The sequence below is a fragment of the Myotis yumanensis genome, unplaced genomic scaffold (assembly GCF_028538775.1).
Source record: "Myotis yumanensis isolate MYYU_CA2020_CCGP unplaced genomic scaffold, mMyoYum1.0.hap1 SCAF_9, whole genome shotgun sequence".
In the NCBI taxonomy this organism is placed as follows: Eukaryota; Metazoa; Chordata; class Mammalia; order Chiroptera; family Vespertilionidae; genus Myotis; species Myotis yumanensis.
Window position 1 is genome coordinate 67,131,501 of NW_027223760.1, and position 14,001 is coordinate 67,145,501.

Genomic DNA, 14,001 nt, shown 5'->3' on the forward strand with positions numbered 1-14,001 from the left:
ACCACGATAGGCCTGCAGCCCCTCCACCTGGCCAGCCTGCCCCTGATCACACCTCCCCACCCCAATAGGGGGTGGGGTTGGGTGGCCAACCTCCTGCAGCTTCTCCCCCGCAGCTGGCCACGCCCCTGATGGGCCCCCACTACCCTGTTCAGCCTGAAGCCCCTCCCCCTGATCTCCCCCTACTCCAATAGGGGGTGGGACCAGCCAGCCAATCTCCTGCAGCCCCTCCCCCCACCCGGCCCCACCCCAGATCAGCCCCCCAACCCTGATCAGGGGCAGAGCCAGCCGGCCAACCACCCATGGCCCCTCCCCCATGCCACTGGCCCCTGATCGGCACTCCCCCACCCCATTTGGGGGCGGGTCTGGCTGGCCCATTGCCCACAGCCCCTCCCCATGGCCAGCCCTGCCCCAAATTGGCCCCCAACCTCAATCAAAGGTGGGGCCCGCTGGCCAATCGCCCGTGGCCCCTTCCCCCAGCCAGCCCAGCCCTGATTGGGCCCAGATCGGGGTGGGCCAGCTGGACCCCACCTGTGCACGAATTCATGCACTGGTCCTCTAGTAGGTCTAAAAAAAAAGAAATTTTTCCCAGTCTAGAACTTAAGTCATGCTGCTATAAGGAATTACACCAAATATCTTTTGGTTGTCTTCTAAATGACTCAAAAATTAGGCTAGGACAAAGTATCAGTATTGAATTAGAAAGAATATTTCAGAAGGAAATATGGATTCACAAAGAAACATGGATTCAAAGAAAATACTTTAAACAGAAAATTGGGGTAAATGTTTTGCGACACAAGAGGAACTAGGCAAAGTGCAGGAGTTTAAGTAAGAATGTCTTTTAATGGTTGAAATCATTCTGTCTGAGGTGACAATGAAAGCAAAAATTATTACAACAAATAACTATTAATGCATTCTCTTCTTTGTCGTCGTTCATACATTAATTCCTTTATTCTCATTTACATATTTTCATACTAGGACAGCATTCTGAAGTCATGAAGCATAAGTTGTATGTAACTGAGTAGAAAGATCATAATCAATTCAGATTCCCAGAAGAGCTGCAGGTTGTGGAAAATTACAAAGACCTTAACATGGAGAGCCAAAATGTGCTACCAATGACTCCCTTCTGCATAATCAGTGTTAAAAATAGAAGCCCATATTGTTATAAAGTAAGACCATAATTATAATGCCTGCTGTTGCTATGCAAAGAATCCCATAGAGAAGGAGATTTAGGTAACATATAATAAATAACGCACAGGCTAATCATTTATTTTCCATTCTTAAAATGTCTTTCAAAATAATGATGCTCATAAAAATGCAATGTACTGACAGTCCTGGGGTCTGTTGCAACGGAACAGGGACACTGCCGAGAATGATGCTGTCTTCCCTTGATGAGAAAGAGAAGAGTTCAGGGTCCAGAATTTGTTTAGAATGTCCACTCCTCTGCTGAATTTGTCACCAGGGAATCAACTAGTGAATCAGCACCAAACAAAAATAATTTGTCCGTGCTAGAACCTGGTCCGTAGAAACTGTGCACAAGATGAATTTTAAAAGGTGCTGGTTACTTGTTCAGATTATGGGTTTTAATGACATCTTAATAATCGTTAGAATTGTATTGCTGCTTATTGCAAAAATGAATAGTGCCACCATCTCATCAACTATAAGATTAGGTGTGTTTTGAAAAAATAAAGCGTATTAAATCTTCATTTGTAGGTCAGTATTCACAAAGGTCTTGATGTTGCTGGTACATAAGTGTAAAAATTCATTTGCTGTCTAGAAAGTAGAAGAAATGTTACTGTTTATCAGGAAGCAGTGGAAAAAAAATAAAACAGGTAATACTCAAATTTTATATATCCAAGATATCCTACTTTTTGTTATTCAGCATAATTTGTTAAGCTGCAGAGCAAAGCTCTCCGGTGGACTATATAGTAAGTCAATGCATATTCCCATTCAAGAAGGATAAGCTTCCCAATTCTAAAGACCCGCATGTAGCCAGGTAAGGATTGCTCACCAATGAATCTGCTCTGGGCAAGCATTTCTACCCTTGGCTCTCCCTTCAGGCCATCTCCCATTTGGAGGTGTCTATACTATTCTATTCTTTTCGAAGGGACTATTTGCTTGTGCTCTTTGTGATCCATTGAATAAAGCCACTCTTCAGCTCCACCATCTTATACTTTATTTCCTTTTGTAAATCTATCTTCTGTTTTTCCAATTGCTTACAAATCTTCCCAAAGGCATAATTTTATAATATTAAAAACTGAGGCTTGTTTAAGGAAATCTACATCTCCTGTGATTCTTCTAAATCTAATAAATCAAATAATCTACAAAGAAAATCTTTTTCTCTGCTTGTAAAAGAAAAGCATATAGTTTTATAAATACCAGCCACTTCTCCTCAGAACAGTTAAGGGTAAAGAAACGAATACATCTGTTGACAGAGATGCTCTAGAGAGTTTTCAATCCTTTACCCTAATTTGGCCACATAGAGATCCAAGGAATTTGACATTCAGGGCTCACTGAGCAGTGATAAAATTTATTATATAATTTTAAGAGAGAATACTTGTTAAAATAAAAACTTTTAACTACTATACTTGCTTTTGAAAGCATGCTTTTCCACCAGAACAAGTTTTTGTTCTGTTTTATTTGTTTTTCAATGGATTATTTTTTATCTCTATTATATCAATGGTCATATGAATATCTTGGTTTAATCATAACATGTTTGTTATTGGACTAATGGTCTTAACAGTGATGCAATATTTCCCTTATTTATTATAATGTGAATATATTATACTGTCATTTTGAATACATCCTATCCAAATAGATTGTGGCCATAATTGTTCAGCCTTCTTTTCAGGGACTAAATAGTGCCAAACATGATCAAAACAAAAGATTGGGTTACCTTCCTAGACACAAGCACTCAATCACACACACACACACACACACACACAGAAATAGTGTTCTGAAAATTCCACTTAAAAAAATTATCAATTTGACTGGTTCACACTTTGGGAAATGGACAATCCTGCACTGTTAAAATTTACAATGTTCTGGAGTGTCTGCAGAAGATAGAACAGATGCTGATGAATCCCCGGCTATTAGAAACGCATGAAATTGTATTAGGGATTCAATGTGATAGTACATATTACAGATTTAGCATGATCTTGGCACATAGTAAAAGCTAAATAGTTATCAGTGGCAGCACCAGAATCTATATTTAAGACAGATTAGGGTCAACAGTCTGATTGAAAGTAAAATAAGAAAACGTGTTTTAAAGTTGTGATTTTAAAGCAAGTGTATTGCTTTTATCTTTTTTTTTTTTTTTTTTAATGCGCCTGGGAAGGAAAGGCTGATGAGAATTATGGATGAAGTGAAAAATTCTCCCCCAAAGGCTACACCAGTGGCACCTACAATGATTACAGAAAGGCTTCCACTTAAGGACGATAGGATCAGGCACTCATTCCTATTTATGTGCAAGGGGACACAGACACTAACGGATAACTAAACCAGAGGCCTGACCACCTCTGGAGTTCTGCTAAAACGCAAATGTCCACATTTCCATGATATTCCCTCTAAACCCTGAGTAATTTGGTTTTACTGTGTTGAACATGACTTTCTCCTATTCTCTTTTACTGTTATATTCCAATTTTAGCTCATGAATTTTAATTGTTAATCCTGCTTCCACATTAAGCATCTAGGGAACACACCTTGATATTGGACAATGTATGGCCAGCATGTCTGTGAAGCAATCCTGTATTTATAGTAATGTTATCTTCATTTTAAATTTCATTTCAATGCAGTATTTATTTTAAAGGCATATTTTATCTCTACCATTTATTATCAAGTTTTTAGTCTCTTTTTAATTTCTAGCTTATTTAATTTCTCTTTTTATTTTCTTTTCCCTTATACATTTCAATCTCTCCAAATATCTACTATTTTCAATTTTACATAACCCTTCCTAATCAATATGCTAAATTATTTTTTTATTTTTTAAAAAAATAACTAGAAATAATCGATAAATGAAGTCAGAATTCTGCAAAAAAGCTATCTATGTACTAACTTTTCAAAGTTGAAAATTATCTCTTATCCCTTTCCTCTCAGAAGTAAAGATGGAATCTAGTGATCTGCTTGAGATTTATGGGCTTTTATTTCCTCAGTCTTCATTTATGTCTTCATTTACATTAAGTATCTCAAAACTTCAAGAATGTATTTAAAAACAATAATTGGCTAGACATGTCCAGAAGGAGTTACAAAATAACTTATAACCCCTCTTTGATAAAATGCAAAAAAGTAACATATGAATATTACTAAAGTAGTATACATACATATATTTATATTTTTGTATATACTTACTTATTTTGTTCTCATTGATCTGCATGCACAATATGAGATCATAAATGCAACAAATAGCACCACACCAACACCGAGCAAGGTCATTTCTACAATGCCAAGGAGCTTTATTTTTCCAGTCACTTGGTTTTTAAACATTTCTGCCTTCTCATCGCCAATGGTACCAGTCTGTAATCGAGTTAATAATTAGCATTATTTGCGTAGATCATTAGAGCAAAATACTTAAAATCCTCCACTTACGTATCACTCTTTTCCCCCCAAACATCTATATAAGTATTAGTCATCTGTATCTGTAAGACAAGCCAATGAAATTCCCTTTGCATGTTCAAGGAGGCAATATATGCCAAGGTAGAATACAGAGTGAAATATAACCCACTTCCCTTTAGACATGTTATTTGGCACTCTTCAATATGCTAGCTCCGTTGATCTTTAAAACTGTCTTACCAAAATCATTCACAATTTTCCAAAGTGTTTTTCCTAGTGACATAGGAAAATGGCAAGGGTCAACTATTTAATTCCCTATGAAGACTTGATGCATTTCCTAATTCTGTGGTTAATCAATTCCGTAATTCCATGGTTTACACAAAAAATATCTTGTCAGGCAATAGGATAGACTATCTACAACTGCTTTAGTAAGCTGGCTTTTGTAAGCTTGGTTGGCTTTTATTAACTATAATATTCAGTGAGCTTTGAATTATTTGAAGTTAGATATGTGAATGACTCTAACACAAACATATGACAAGAAAAAATGTTTAACAGATGCATTTTGAAAATAATCTAAAATAATAAAAAGGGCACAGAAAATTAAGACAAACTTGATATTTCTATTTGGTTTGGTTCTCTCAAATAGCTATAATTAATATTATGTAAACTCATCTATATGAACAATGAAAACACATACAACCTCCAATATACATTAAAGGTATATTCAATTTTAAAATGTCAAAATTATTTTTATATACAAAGAAGTTTATTGCTTTTAATACTAATAGATAAAAATACTAACCTCATTAAGCCAAAGAATAGGCACAATGTAGTTCCTAGTCAGACGCTTTAAAACACTGTAATATACATTTAAAAATTATGAAAATATATTACACATATAGGACAGAAATTTTAGTAATTACGAGTGTCAATAAATATTCAGAAATTAGTTACTCTTGCAACTTGGTTAAGTTCCTTGATTTTTGTTCCCTGTAATGAATCATTTAGGTTTTAATATGGTTGTTTCTCAGGTATCTTCTATTCTAAAAGCCTTCATAACAGATTTATAATTGATTGACTCTTTCTAAACACAGATTTTTCCTTTAAACAAATTCTACTCAGGAAAGTAAAATATGAATTTTGGAAATTATTGTCATAGAAATATTTGGAGAGTAAGCAAAATGTGAGATGCCACCTAATACTTTAAAACATTCCAAACTATATATAAATTCACTTCAGTGAACAGATATACTTCTAAATTACAAATGAAAGTTATAAGCATTTAATAATTATTATATAATATAGTCAAGCCAAAGAGAAGTTGAAGTTTTATATTATTTTCACTAACTTTCATAGATTTACTCACATTCTTACAAGAAAATACTAAAAGCATGTAAAGATAACCTTGGTCAAGAGACTCACTCAATTTTTTTTGATGGCTTGACCAATATGTTGACTTGCAGCCGTTTTGCAAATTGTAAAGTGAATCCAGTTATCTAAAAAAAGGAACAAATTAAAATTATTTTTAACTTCTTTGGAAAACATTCTTTTATAATAGCCAACGTTAATTTGTAATGTTATATAGAACTTAAGGTGAATCTGTTCTACTTAAAACTTGTGTATTTATTAAATTAGTAATTTGACATGTGAAATATTTCCTACATAACTATCCATAGTTGCATTATGTGAATATGCATATATGTATGTGCATGCATATACATGCAAGCACACATGCATACACATGTACACACACATATAATTTCTTTGCCTACTCTAATGTCAAGGTTTTAGCTAGGTTTATGATGTTTACCAGAAATGGTTTTGGGGAATCAACAATGATATAACAGTACTAAAACATAAAAGCATATACAGTTTATATAGTTCCTAAACTATGCAAGGTCAAGTATATATTCAGTCATAATTCATATGTCTTCAGTTTAATCATACTACTATCATTATTGAAATAAAATAAAAATTGCTACTAAAATTCTGGCATTCCATTAAATTTTTGAAAAGTAGAACAGTAAAATAATTAAAACTGTTGTGCTTATAAGATTTTTATAAATTTTTTGTGACACTAAATATAATAGATCTAGCCCCCAATTCACATATACCTATAAAATCTCCTTTTATCCCTCATAATATAATATAAAGGGTTTCTTCATATAAGCAATGATTAGAATCATTCCCATCACTAGTATTCCTGACCCATGATCCATTAAAAATGCTTAACAAGTTCCATATTCTTAAAAACTAAAATTGTTATCTTGATATTTCATAAAGTAATAGAAAAAATCAATGTAATTTTCATTGAAATAAAAGTAATTTATCAATAAATATGATCAATAAATGTAATTGACAAGGAGATGATTTATTTTTTCTTTAAGTTAATTAAAAAAACACAATATTCAACAAGGCAGATCAATAGTATATTTGCTTACAGGTTCAACATCTAAGTATGTGCTGTGTTCTTCTTCATCTGGATGTAAGCCTTCAATAGTTTCTCTAATTTCAGGAGTGGCATGTAGGAAATGAGGAAGTGAAATGATCACAGGTTTTCCTGAAAACAAGTTTTAGGAAGATCATTGGGGATAAATAATATTTCACATAACACTAAAAAAAGATTCTTTGAAAATAAATCTTTAAAAATTTAAAAAAATGCATAGCTGGGTTTGAACACTAATTTTGGGGGATGAGGGTGAGGGAGAATTATAACATCTGATTGCTACTGTACAAATAAAATAACAAAATTCTCCATTATTTTACTAACCAGTCAGTTGATTCTGTTGTTTATGCCTTAAGTATTAATTTTTAATATGTAAGGTTTAGCTGCTGAACACAGTTTTAATCACATATGTTTTTGTTTTAGGTAGTAATATATCTATGAACTGAGAATTAATTAAGAGGTTTTTTCTTTCTTTATTCTCACCACTCCAATATGAAGAAAGTGAGCAAACCAAGACAGACCACAAATTGTGTGTAAGTCAGCCTTTGTTTCAGAGACACACTGAAAATATACTTATTTTTATTTACTATTTTCAAAGAAAGAAAAAATGGCAGATAGATAAGTTGAAATGCTCATAGTATTCTGGGAATTATTTTCCTTTTACCCTAAATGTAAAAGGAGCACCAGGATTCTATATGGCAAAAAAACAATAACAATAACAACCATAACAATAATAAGGCTAAGTGGAATGGGAGAAAATATTTGCAGACTAGATATCCAATAAGTAGTTAATATGCCAAAATCTAAAATATACAAGGAACCCATACAACTCAAAATGACAATGAGCATAATAATAATAATAATAATAATAAATGGAAAAGAGCCTAGACATTTTCCTTAAGTAACACAGAGAAATACTAGTATGATTTCATTGACTAATAACTAACCTATGCAGCACTGAAACACAATTAGGACTTTGAACACAATACAAAAAAAACACACAAAAATTTCCTACCATCACCCTTACTTTCTGTCCTTATTGTTTCTCACTTTAAATTTTTGGTCAAAGGAATCCTGGGTAAAGGTTACATTTTAAAGAACACTGCAAATTACAACATGAACTGTAATACTGAGAACATTTACTCACCTTCTTTGCACTTGCTAATGTCTAGCAAACCATAATATGTACAATTATTTGAGATCTCTGGGTCTGTGCAGAAACAATGGTTTTCTGGATTTTGAATTGGAGATGCAAAGGCCTTGGGTGGAAGAATAAATCTAAACACAGAAATTCCTTTCAGATCAAGTTCGGCTCCAAACACAGCATAGATGGACCTAAACACAGAGAAAAGAGAGCTTCATTCCAGGGATCTGAACTACATTCCAGAGATTCATTTTTTTTCTTAGTTTTAGATTTATATTCTTACTCTAACTTGGAAAATCTAATATACTCTTATCAGAATTATTGCTTAATTTTTAGGGAAAACAAATCCTTATAAAATTTTAAGGCATATCAGAACTCAATACCTGAGTATGAGCTATCCTTACCTTTATTTTCAAAACCTTCTAAGAATAATTTTTGCTTGTGAAGTACCATGGTGTATTGATACTGAAGACATTTTTTTTCAGTTTATTTCCTTCATAGATTAACTATTTATATGACTGCCTCAAATACTTTTTTGTGTGTGCCCACTTCAATGAAATAAAAATAAAATACCTGTCTTTCAAAACAGTCATGAAGAGAAAGACCACTTACTTGTAAGTGTGTGCACGTGAGCTTAATATACTGTATCCTATACCTCCATCATTTACCAAGTGTCCACCATAATCTTGGTAATGTGCTGGGGCTCAATAAATATTTCTTCCAATCCCCAGATAACTCTCTAGGAAGAAACACTGCTCTTTTCAATTTTACAGATAAGGAAAAGATTCAGAGATATTAAATACTTGCTCACAACCACACAGCCTTTGGGAACAGGGTTAGGATTCAAGCATATTGGTGTGGGTTCTAATGCCGTGTGGTATCTACTAGGCCCCATCAATTGGAAAAGATGCTGTAGGGGAGGTAGAACACATTAATTAACATAGTTCTGTGACAGTGACCTCACCTTCTCTGGACATCTTAGAAAAATTGGGCATAGAAGGATAGACTTGACTACTATTAAATATAATGCAAGTTTAGTAAAAGAAAGAAAGAGTTCTGGCTTAGACATAACAAGGAGAGAATGATTTATATTATGTAAAATATCTTTCTACATCCTTTACTTTTTTTTAAAGCATTAATAAACATATTATGACTGTCATATTTATTCTTAATAAATGAAGAAAAGTTTCACTACGTGTATTTTATTTTTCTCAAATAACATTAAGTATGAGCTTCTTGGCCTGTGTTTTGTTACATGGGAAAATTTTCTGACTCACAGAAATGCATGTGTCTTTGTCTTACCTGCAAATGTCAGAGGAGAAGAATTGCAGCACCCGGGTCTTCTCAACAAAAGGAGGAAATGTGGCTGCATCTGTTTAAAAATTAAGCCAGTGTCAAGTGATTAGATGTCACGTGTGTCCTAGAAGAATGTAGAAATCTCTATTCCAGCATGGTCAATAGAAATAGTAATGTCAATTGTATCTGTAGCTTTAAAATTCTCTAGCAGCCACAATTTTAAAAGTAAAACAAAACAGGTATGTTTTATTTAACCCAATATACCCCAAATATTGTCATTTAAACATGTAGTAGAGTGGCACTTTTTTTTTTTTTAGTATGAAATTGATTTAGCATTCCTTTTCAGTTTGCATTGTACTTTTGATAGTGATTCATTCATCTGCTCTAATGGCTGACTAATATTATTGAAATCATTTTTTAAAGTCCTCTCACTAAGAATTTCTTGCAAATGGTTTGAAAACATATCCATCAAACTAAAAAGAGCATTTTTTGAATTTATTGAATTTCTGCTGTGGTCATGATCCATGGCACACTCTGGATATATGAAGAAATAATGAGATAACTCCTCCATTTGCTCCTTAAAAGAATATCACCAAAACTGAGCCACCACTGAATGTTTTTATCTATAATGATAAGACCCATCCTTCAATTATGAATTCTAGGTTATTTTTCTGGTAAGTCTCCAACCTTGTAATCTTATTATCTTTCACTTATACTCTTGTGATAAGTAAAATGTAACAGAAGATCACAATGAACTTGATCCTGCCATTAAGGAACTGAATATTACAGATTAGCTTAACTCCCCAAATAGGTCACTGAATGGGCATTGCCTACAACTGTCTTACCAAGTCTTAACCATTAATGAAAAAGAACATTGAAAAGATTTAAAAATCATTATCTGAAATATCACTGAAGCTTACATCATAATCATACCAACAACTAGATAGCTGATATTAGCAGGGTATTAAAAAAAGCATTCAAATGTACATTAATACTTTTATTTTACATCTCTTCCAACTTCCTGAAGAAGGCAGAGGAAGCCTTTTTAAGTTGTGATGAAAACACATTGCAACTTTTTCTGTTTCGTGACCAAAAATTTGTCTTACAGGGATCATAGCAGAGTCCCCTACCCTGTCCAACCTACCTCTGCTCCTGTTTTTTTTTTATTTCTGTTTTCCTCTTAGATCTTGTAATTTCATACCAGTTTCTCATATATTTATACTATTGTCATTATTAAATATCCTAGCTCCTCTTTTAAAGCTTCTCTACTTCTTAGCTTTGGACAGAAATGTTTAATACTTTTTTTTTCTAGACTCATAAAGAACCCATCAGTACTTAGGAACAGCACAGTGCCTTTCACTCTGCACCTAAGGACTGAAGTATTATGCTTATGCAATTACTAGAGCTAGTATTTGAGACACTTTACAATTGATTTGCAGAAACGCTTTACTTAGAAAGGAATTTATTTATTTTTCTTTCTTCCTCTCATCCACCCTCATGGCTCAAAGCATTACCAATCAAACCCATGTTTGTTCTGTTTTTCTATAAGGGAGTGACAACAAAATTAAATAAAAAATGCCGAAGTCAACAACACTTTGGTATTCCTCTTTATTACCTATTTTTTTTGCATAATTTTGTATCTAAAGTTCTTCGTCTTTATTATACCGTTTTCCAGCAGGGTATTGCCTCACCAACTTTGCAAACATCATTCTCCTGCCTCTACTTCTTAGTTGTTGAAAGCCCACCTCTGTTTTAATTACTCATGATGTTTGATTCCTCTTGCTCTTTAAAATCTTAATTCTTAAATTAATAGGCATATGTGTACTTTGTTTTTCTTCAAGGAGTACAATCAGCCAGTTCTAACCATACTATAAGTTCATAGTCCTGTGTTTTTCCCAAATCTTATTCAGAATTTTCACCTTTGCATACATTTTTCATGGTTAGTAGACACCCAACCTTGTTTTTGTTGCTATTTTCTCTCTCATTCTGACCACCTTATTCAAATAGACAGCTCTGTCTTGCAACTCTATCAATCCTACCTCAGCTTGAAACCTTACTTGGAGCCATGGTTCACCTTTTGTAATTACCTTGATATTTTTAATTTTTTTAATTTTAAATTATTATCTGTACAGTATTTACAAAGGATGTGAATAGTAGCTCCTTCTCTAAGTTTTTTAATCCATTACTTCTATTGTCAGGAAGGCAGTTCATTAAGTAAAGCTTTTACAAAGCAAACATTTCCCTAGTAACTCAATAAAGGCCAATCCTTGGTGCTTAGTCTTCAGAAATCCTATCACATTAAGCAGATATTTACTAAACCTGTGAAAGAGTAGAGACTCTGAATTATGTTCTGGGGGTATAAAGACAGGTAAACATATACTCTCCCCTTCAGAATCCTCTAGGTATGATGGTAGATTTGTGGGAGAGAGGGAGGTGGGTTCATTGTGATTACTGCCAAGAAAAATGCTCTTACCTGTACCATTGACCATGTCACAATAACTTGGCCAATAGCCGAGAGTCCTTAGGAATAAAAAGAAAGAAAATGAACAAACATTCTCATTTCAAGAGCACCTTTCTTATGTTACTTTGTCTATTATGATGCAATATTGCTAAAATAAAGATTAGACATGACAAATGCTAAATTCAAGAAATATTGTAACTCCTTCAGTCCATATTTTCTTTGAAGCTTTCATCTTGATGAAATAAATTAAGTGCCTGATACCATTAAGTAGCCAGATTACAAAATAAAACTGTTTACATAGAAACAATTTGGAATAGACACCAATCTGAAAAAAGGAAATTGAGAAACATTGACCAGAAATTTAGATCTCTGCTTAGGAGATATTTTTTTTCCAATGGGAGAAATAAATTATTTGGTAGTATGTTGAGTACTCAAACTGAATAGAAGAAAAAATATTCACTGGGTAACTGATGTGAGCTCAGTATGAGAGGAGAGGGTAATGGGGAGGAGGAAAGAAAGAGACGCAGATGTTTGATTAATAGAGATTGGAAACATGTAGTTAAACAATTTATAACCCCCCTTTTAGTTCTTGCATGATCTGGCATTAAAGTAGGACAGAGTTTATTAATTTATGCTCTCCTGTCTAGATAAGATATATACAATAAAAAAACATAGTAGTAATAGTTTCTCTGTATCCTCAGCCACTTTTTGGTGATAGAAAAACTTTTCTCTTATTCTTAATATGTCATCCAGTGAGATATCAATGCAGGTTGATGCTTCTTCTTAAAAACAGAATAAGCTCTTAATCATGCTCAGTGTTGCTATGATCAGTTACATTAACCTTATTATAATCTTGAAATTATTACTCTAACTAGGAGCACTTAGCAACTCTCCTCAAAATCTCTCTGTAATATTGAAATGGAGGAAATGTTCATGTTCTTCGATATATAAACAATGATGTGATTTCCCCTTAAATGAGCATTTAGAAGTGTTTGTTTTCCTCCATTAAACTTCTTTATAAAAACATGTAAATATGGACTCTGTAGAAGAAAAAGTACCACAGGAGTGAAAACTCAACTATTGTCAATTTTTCCATTGGGACTCAGGTGTGAGGAAATTGTTAGTTATATTAATAAAAACATTTTATCTCTTTCAATATTTTTGAGAGAGAGAGAGAAAGAGAGAGAGAGAGAGAGAGAGAGAGAGAGAGAGAGGTGAGAGAAACATTGATCTGCTGCCTCCTGCATGTTCCTTGACCAGGGATGGAAGCCTAACCTGGGTGTGTGTCCTGACAGGGAATCGAACCCACCACCTCTTGGTGTATGGGAGGACACCCCAACCAAATAAGCCACCTGGCCAGGACTCTTTCTATTTTGAATCCTTTGATCTTTTTCAGAAAACAAGTGGCCTAAAGCTTATTTATTAACATCAAGGAGAAGAAAAGGTTTTCTGCCTTGAAATGTATTAGGGTTCTTCTTAGTTTACTCATATGATAAATTTCCTATATTTCAGTTGAATAGGCAGGATCTAGGAAAAGAAAGAAAATCATGGCTGGCGAGATGAACATACCACATTCTATTACTACTTCAAAGGAAACATGCTCTTTATTTCCAAGTTTAACATGCAAATTTTAAAACTACTTAAAACGTAACAAACTACTTAAAATATAAAATATTTTGTATTTTCATTGATAAGAATTTTTAAAAAGCTAAGCTATCATATGTAGAAATTATTTCAGGAAGTTTTTGAAGGGGAAAGTCATGGAAGTGTTAGCATGGATTCATTAAGCTTTTATCTTTATAGACACATTAGGTTATGTCAATGGAATGAATATTTTTGTTTGATATACTCCACAAACAAGTTTAAAAAGCCAGTGAAACATATTTTTATGTCTCCTAGATGATCAGTTAATGCATTGATTTTCTCTCTTTTCATTTTGTGGTTATCTAATTGCATGGGGCACTGTAATGCTGGTAACACAGCAGAAAAGAAAACAGTCCTTTTGGATTTCTTCATGTAAGAGAACCTGGGGCTGCTTTTCAGCAGCGAGGCACTAGTACAACCAGCTTTCATACATAAAGGGCTAATGCCTTGTAGAACAGGAATTCTCAG

At 33.7% G+C, this 14,001-nt stretch overlaps 1 protein-coding gene across 4 annotated transcripts in view; it reads right to left on the bottom strand.

Annotated features, from left to right (window-relative positions):
* Positions 1-817: 817 nt before the first annotated feature.
* CD36 (CD36 molecule (CD36 blood group)) overlaps positions 818-14,001 on the bottom strand; it is a 58,645-nt gene continuing 45,461 nt past the window's right edge. For all 4 annotated transcript variants that reach the window (XM_070424548.1, XM_070424547.1, XM_070424549.1 and 1 more), the window contains exons 8-15: positions 11,902-11,948; positions 9,435-9,504; positions 8,136-8,323; positions 6,984-7,102; positions 5,965-6,038; positions 5,345-5,399; positions 4,342-4,506; positions 818-1,767 (exon numbers count right to left, since the gene is read on the bottom strand). In XM_070424548.1, coding sequence (XP_070280649.1) covers positions 4,342-4,506; positions 5,345-5,399; positions 5,965-6,038; positions 6,984-7,102; positions 8,136-8,323; positions 9,435-9,504; positions 11,902-11,948 — 718 coding nt within the window. In that variant the 3' untranslated portion in view covers positions 818-1,767. The remainder of the gene's footprint in view (positions 1,768-4,341; positions 4,507-5,344; positions 5,400-5,964; positions 6,039-6,983; positions 7,103-8,135; positions 8,324-9,434; positions 9,505-11,901; positions 11,949-14,001) is intronic.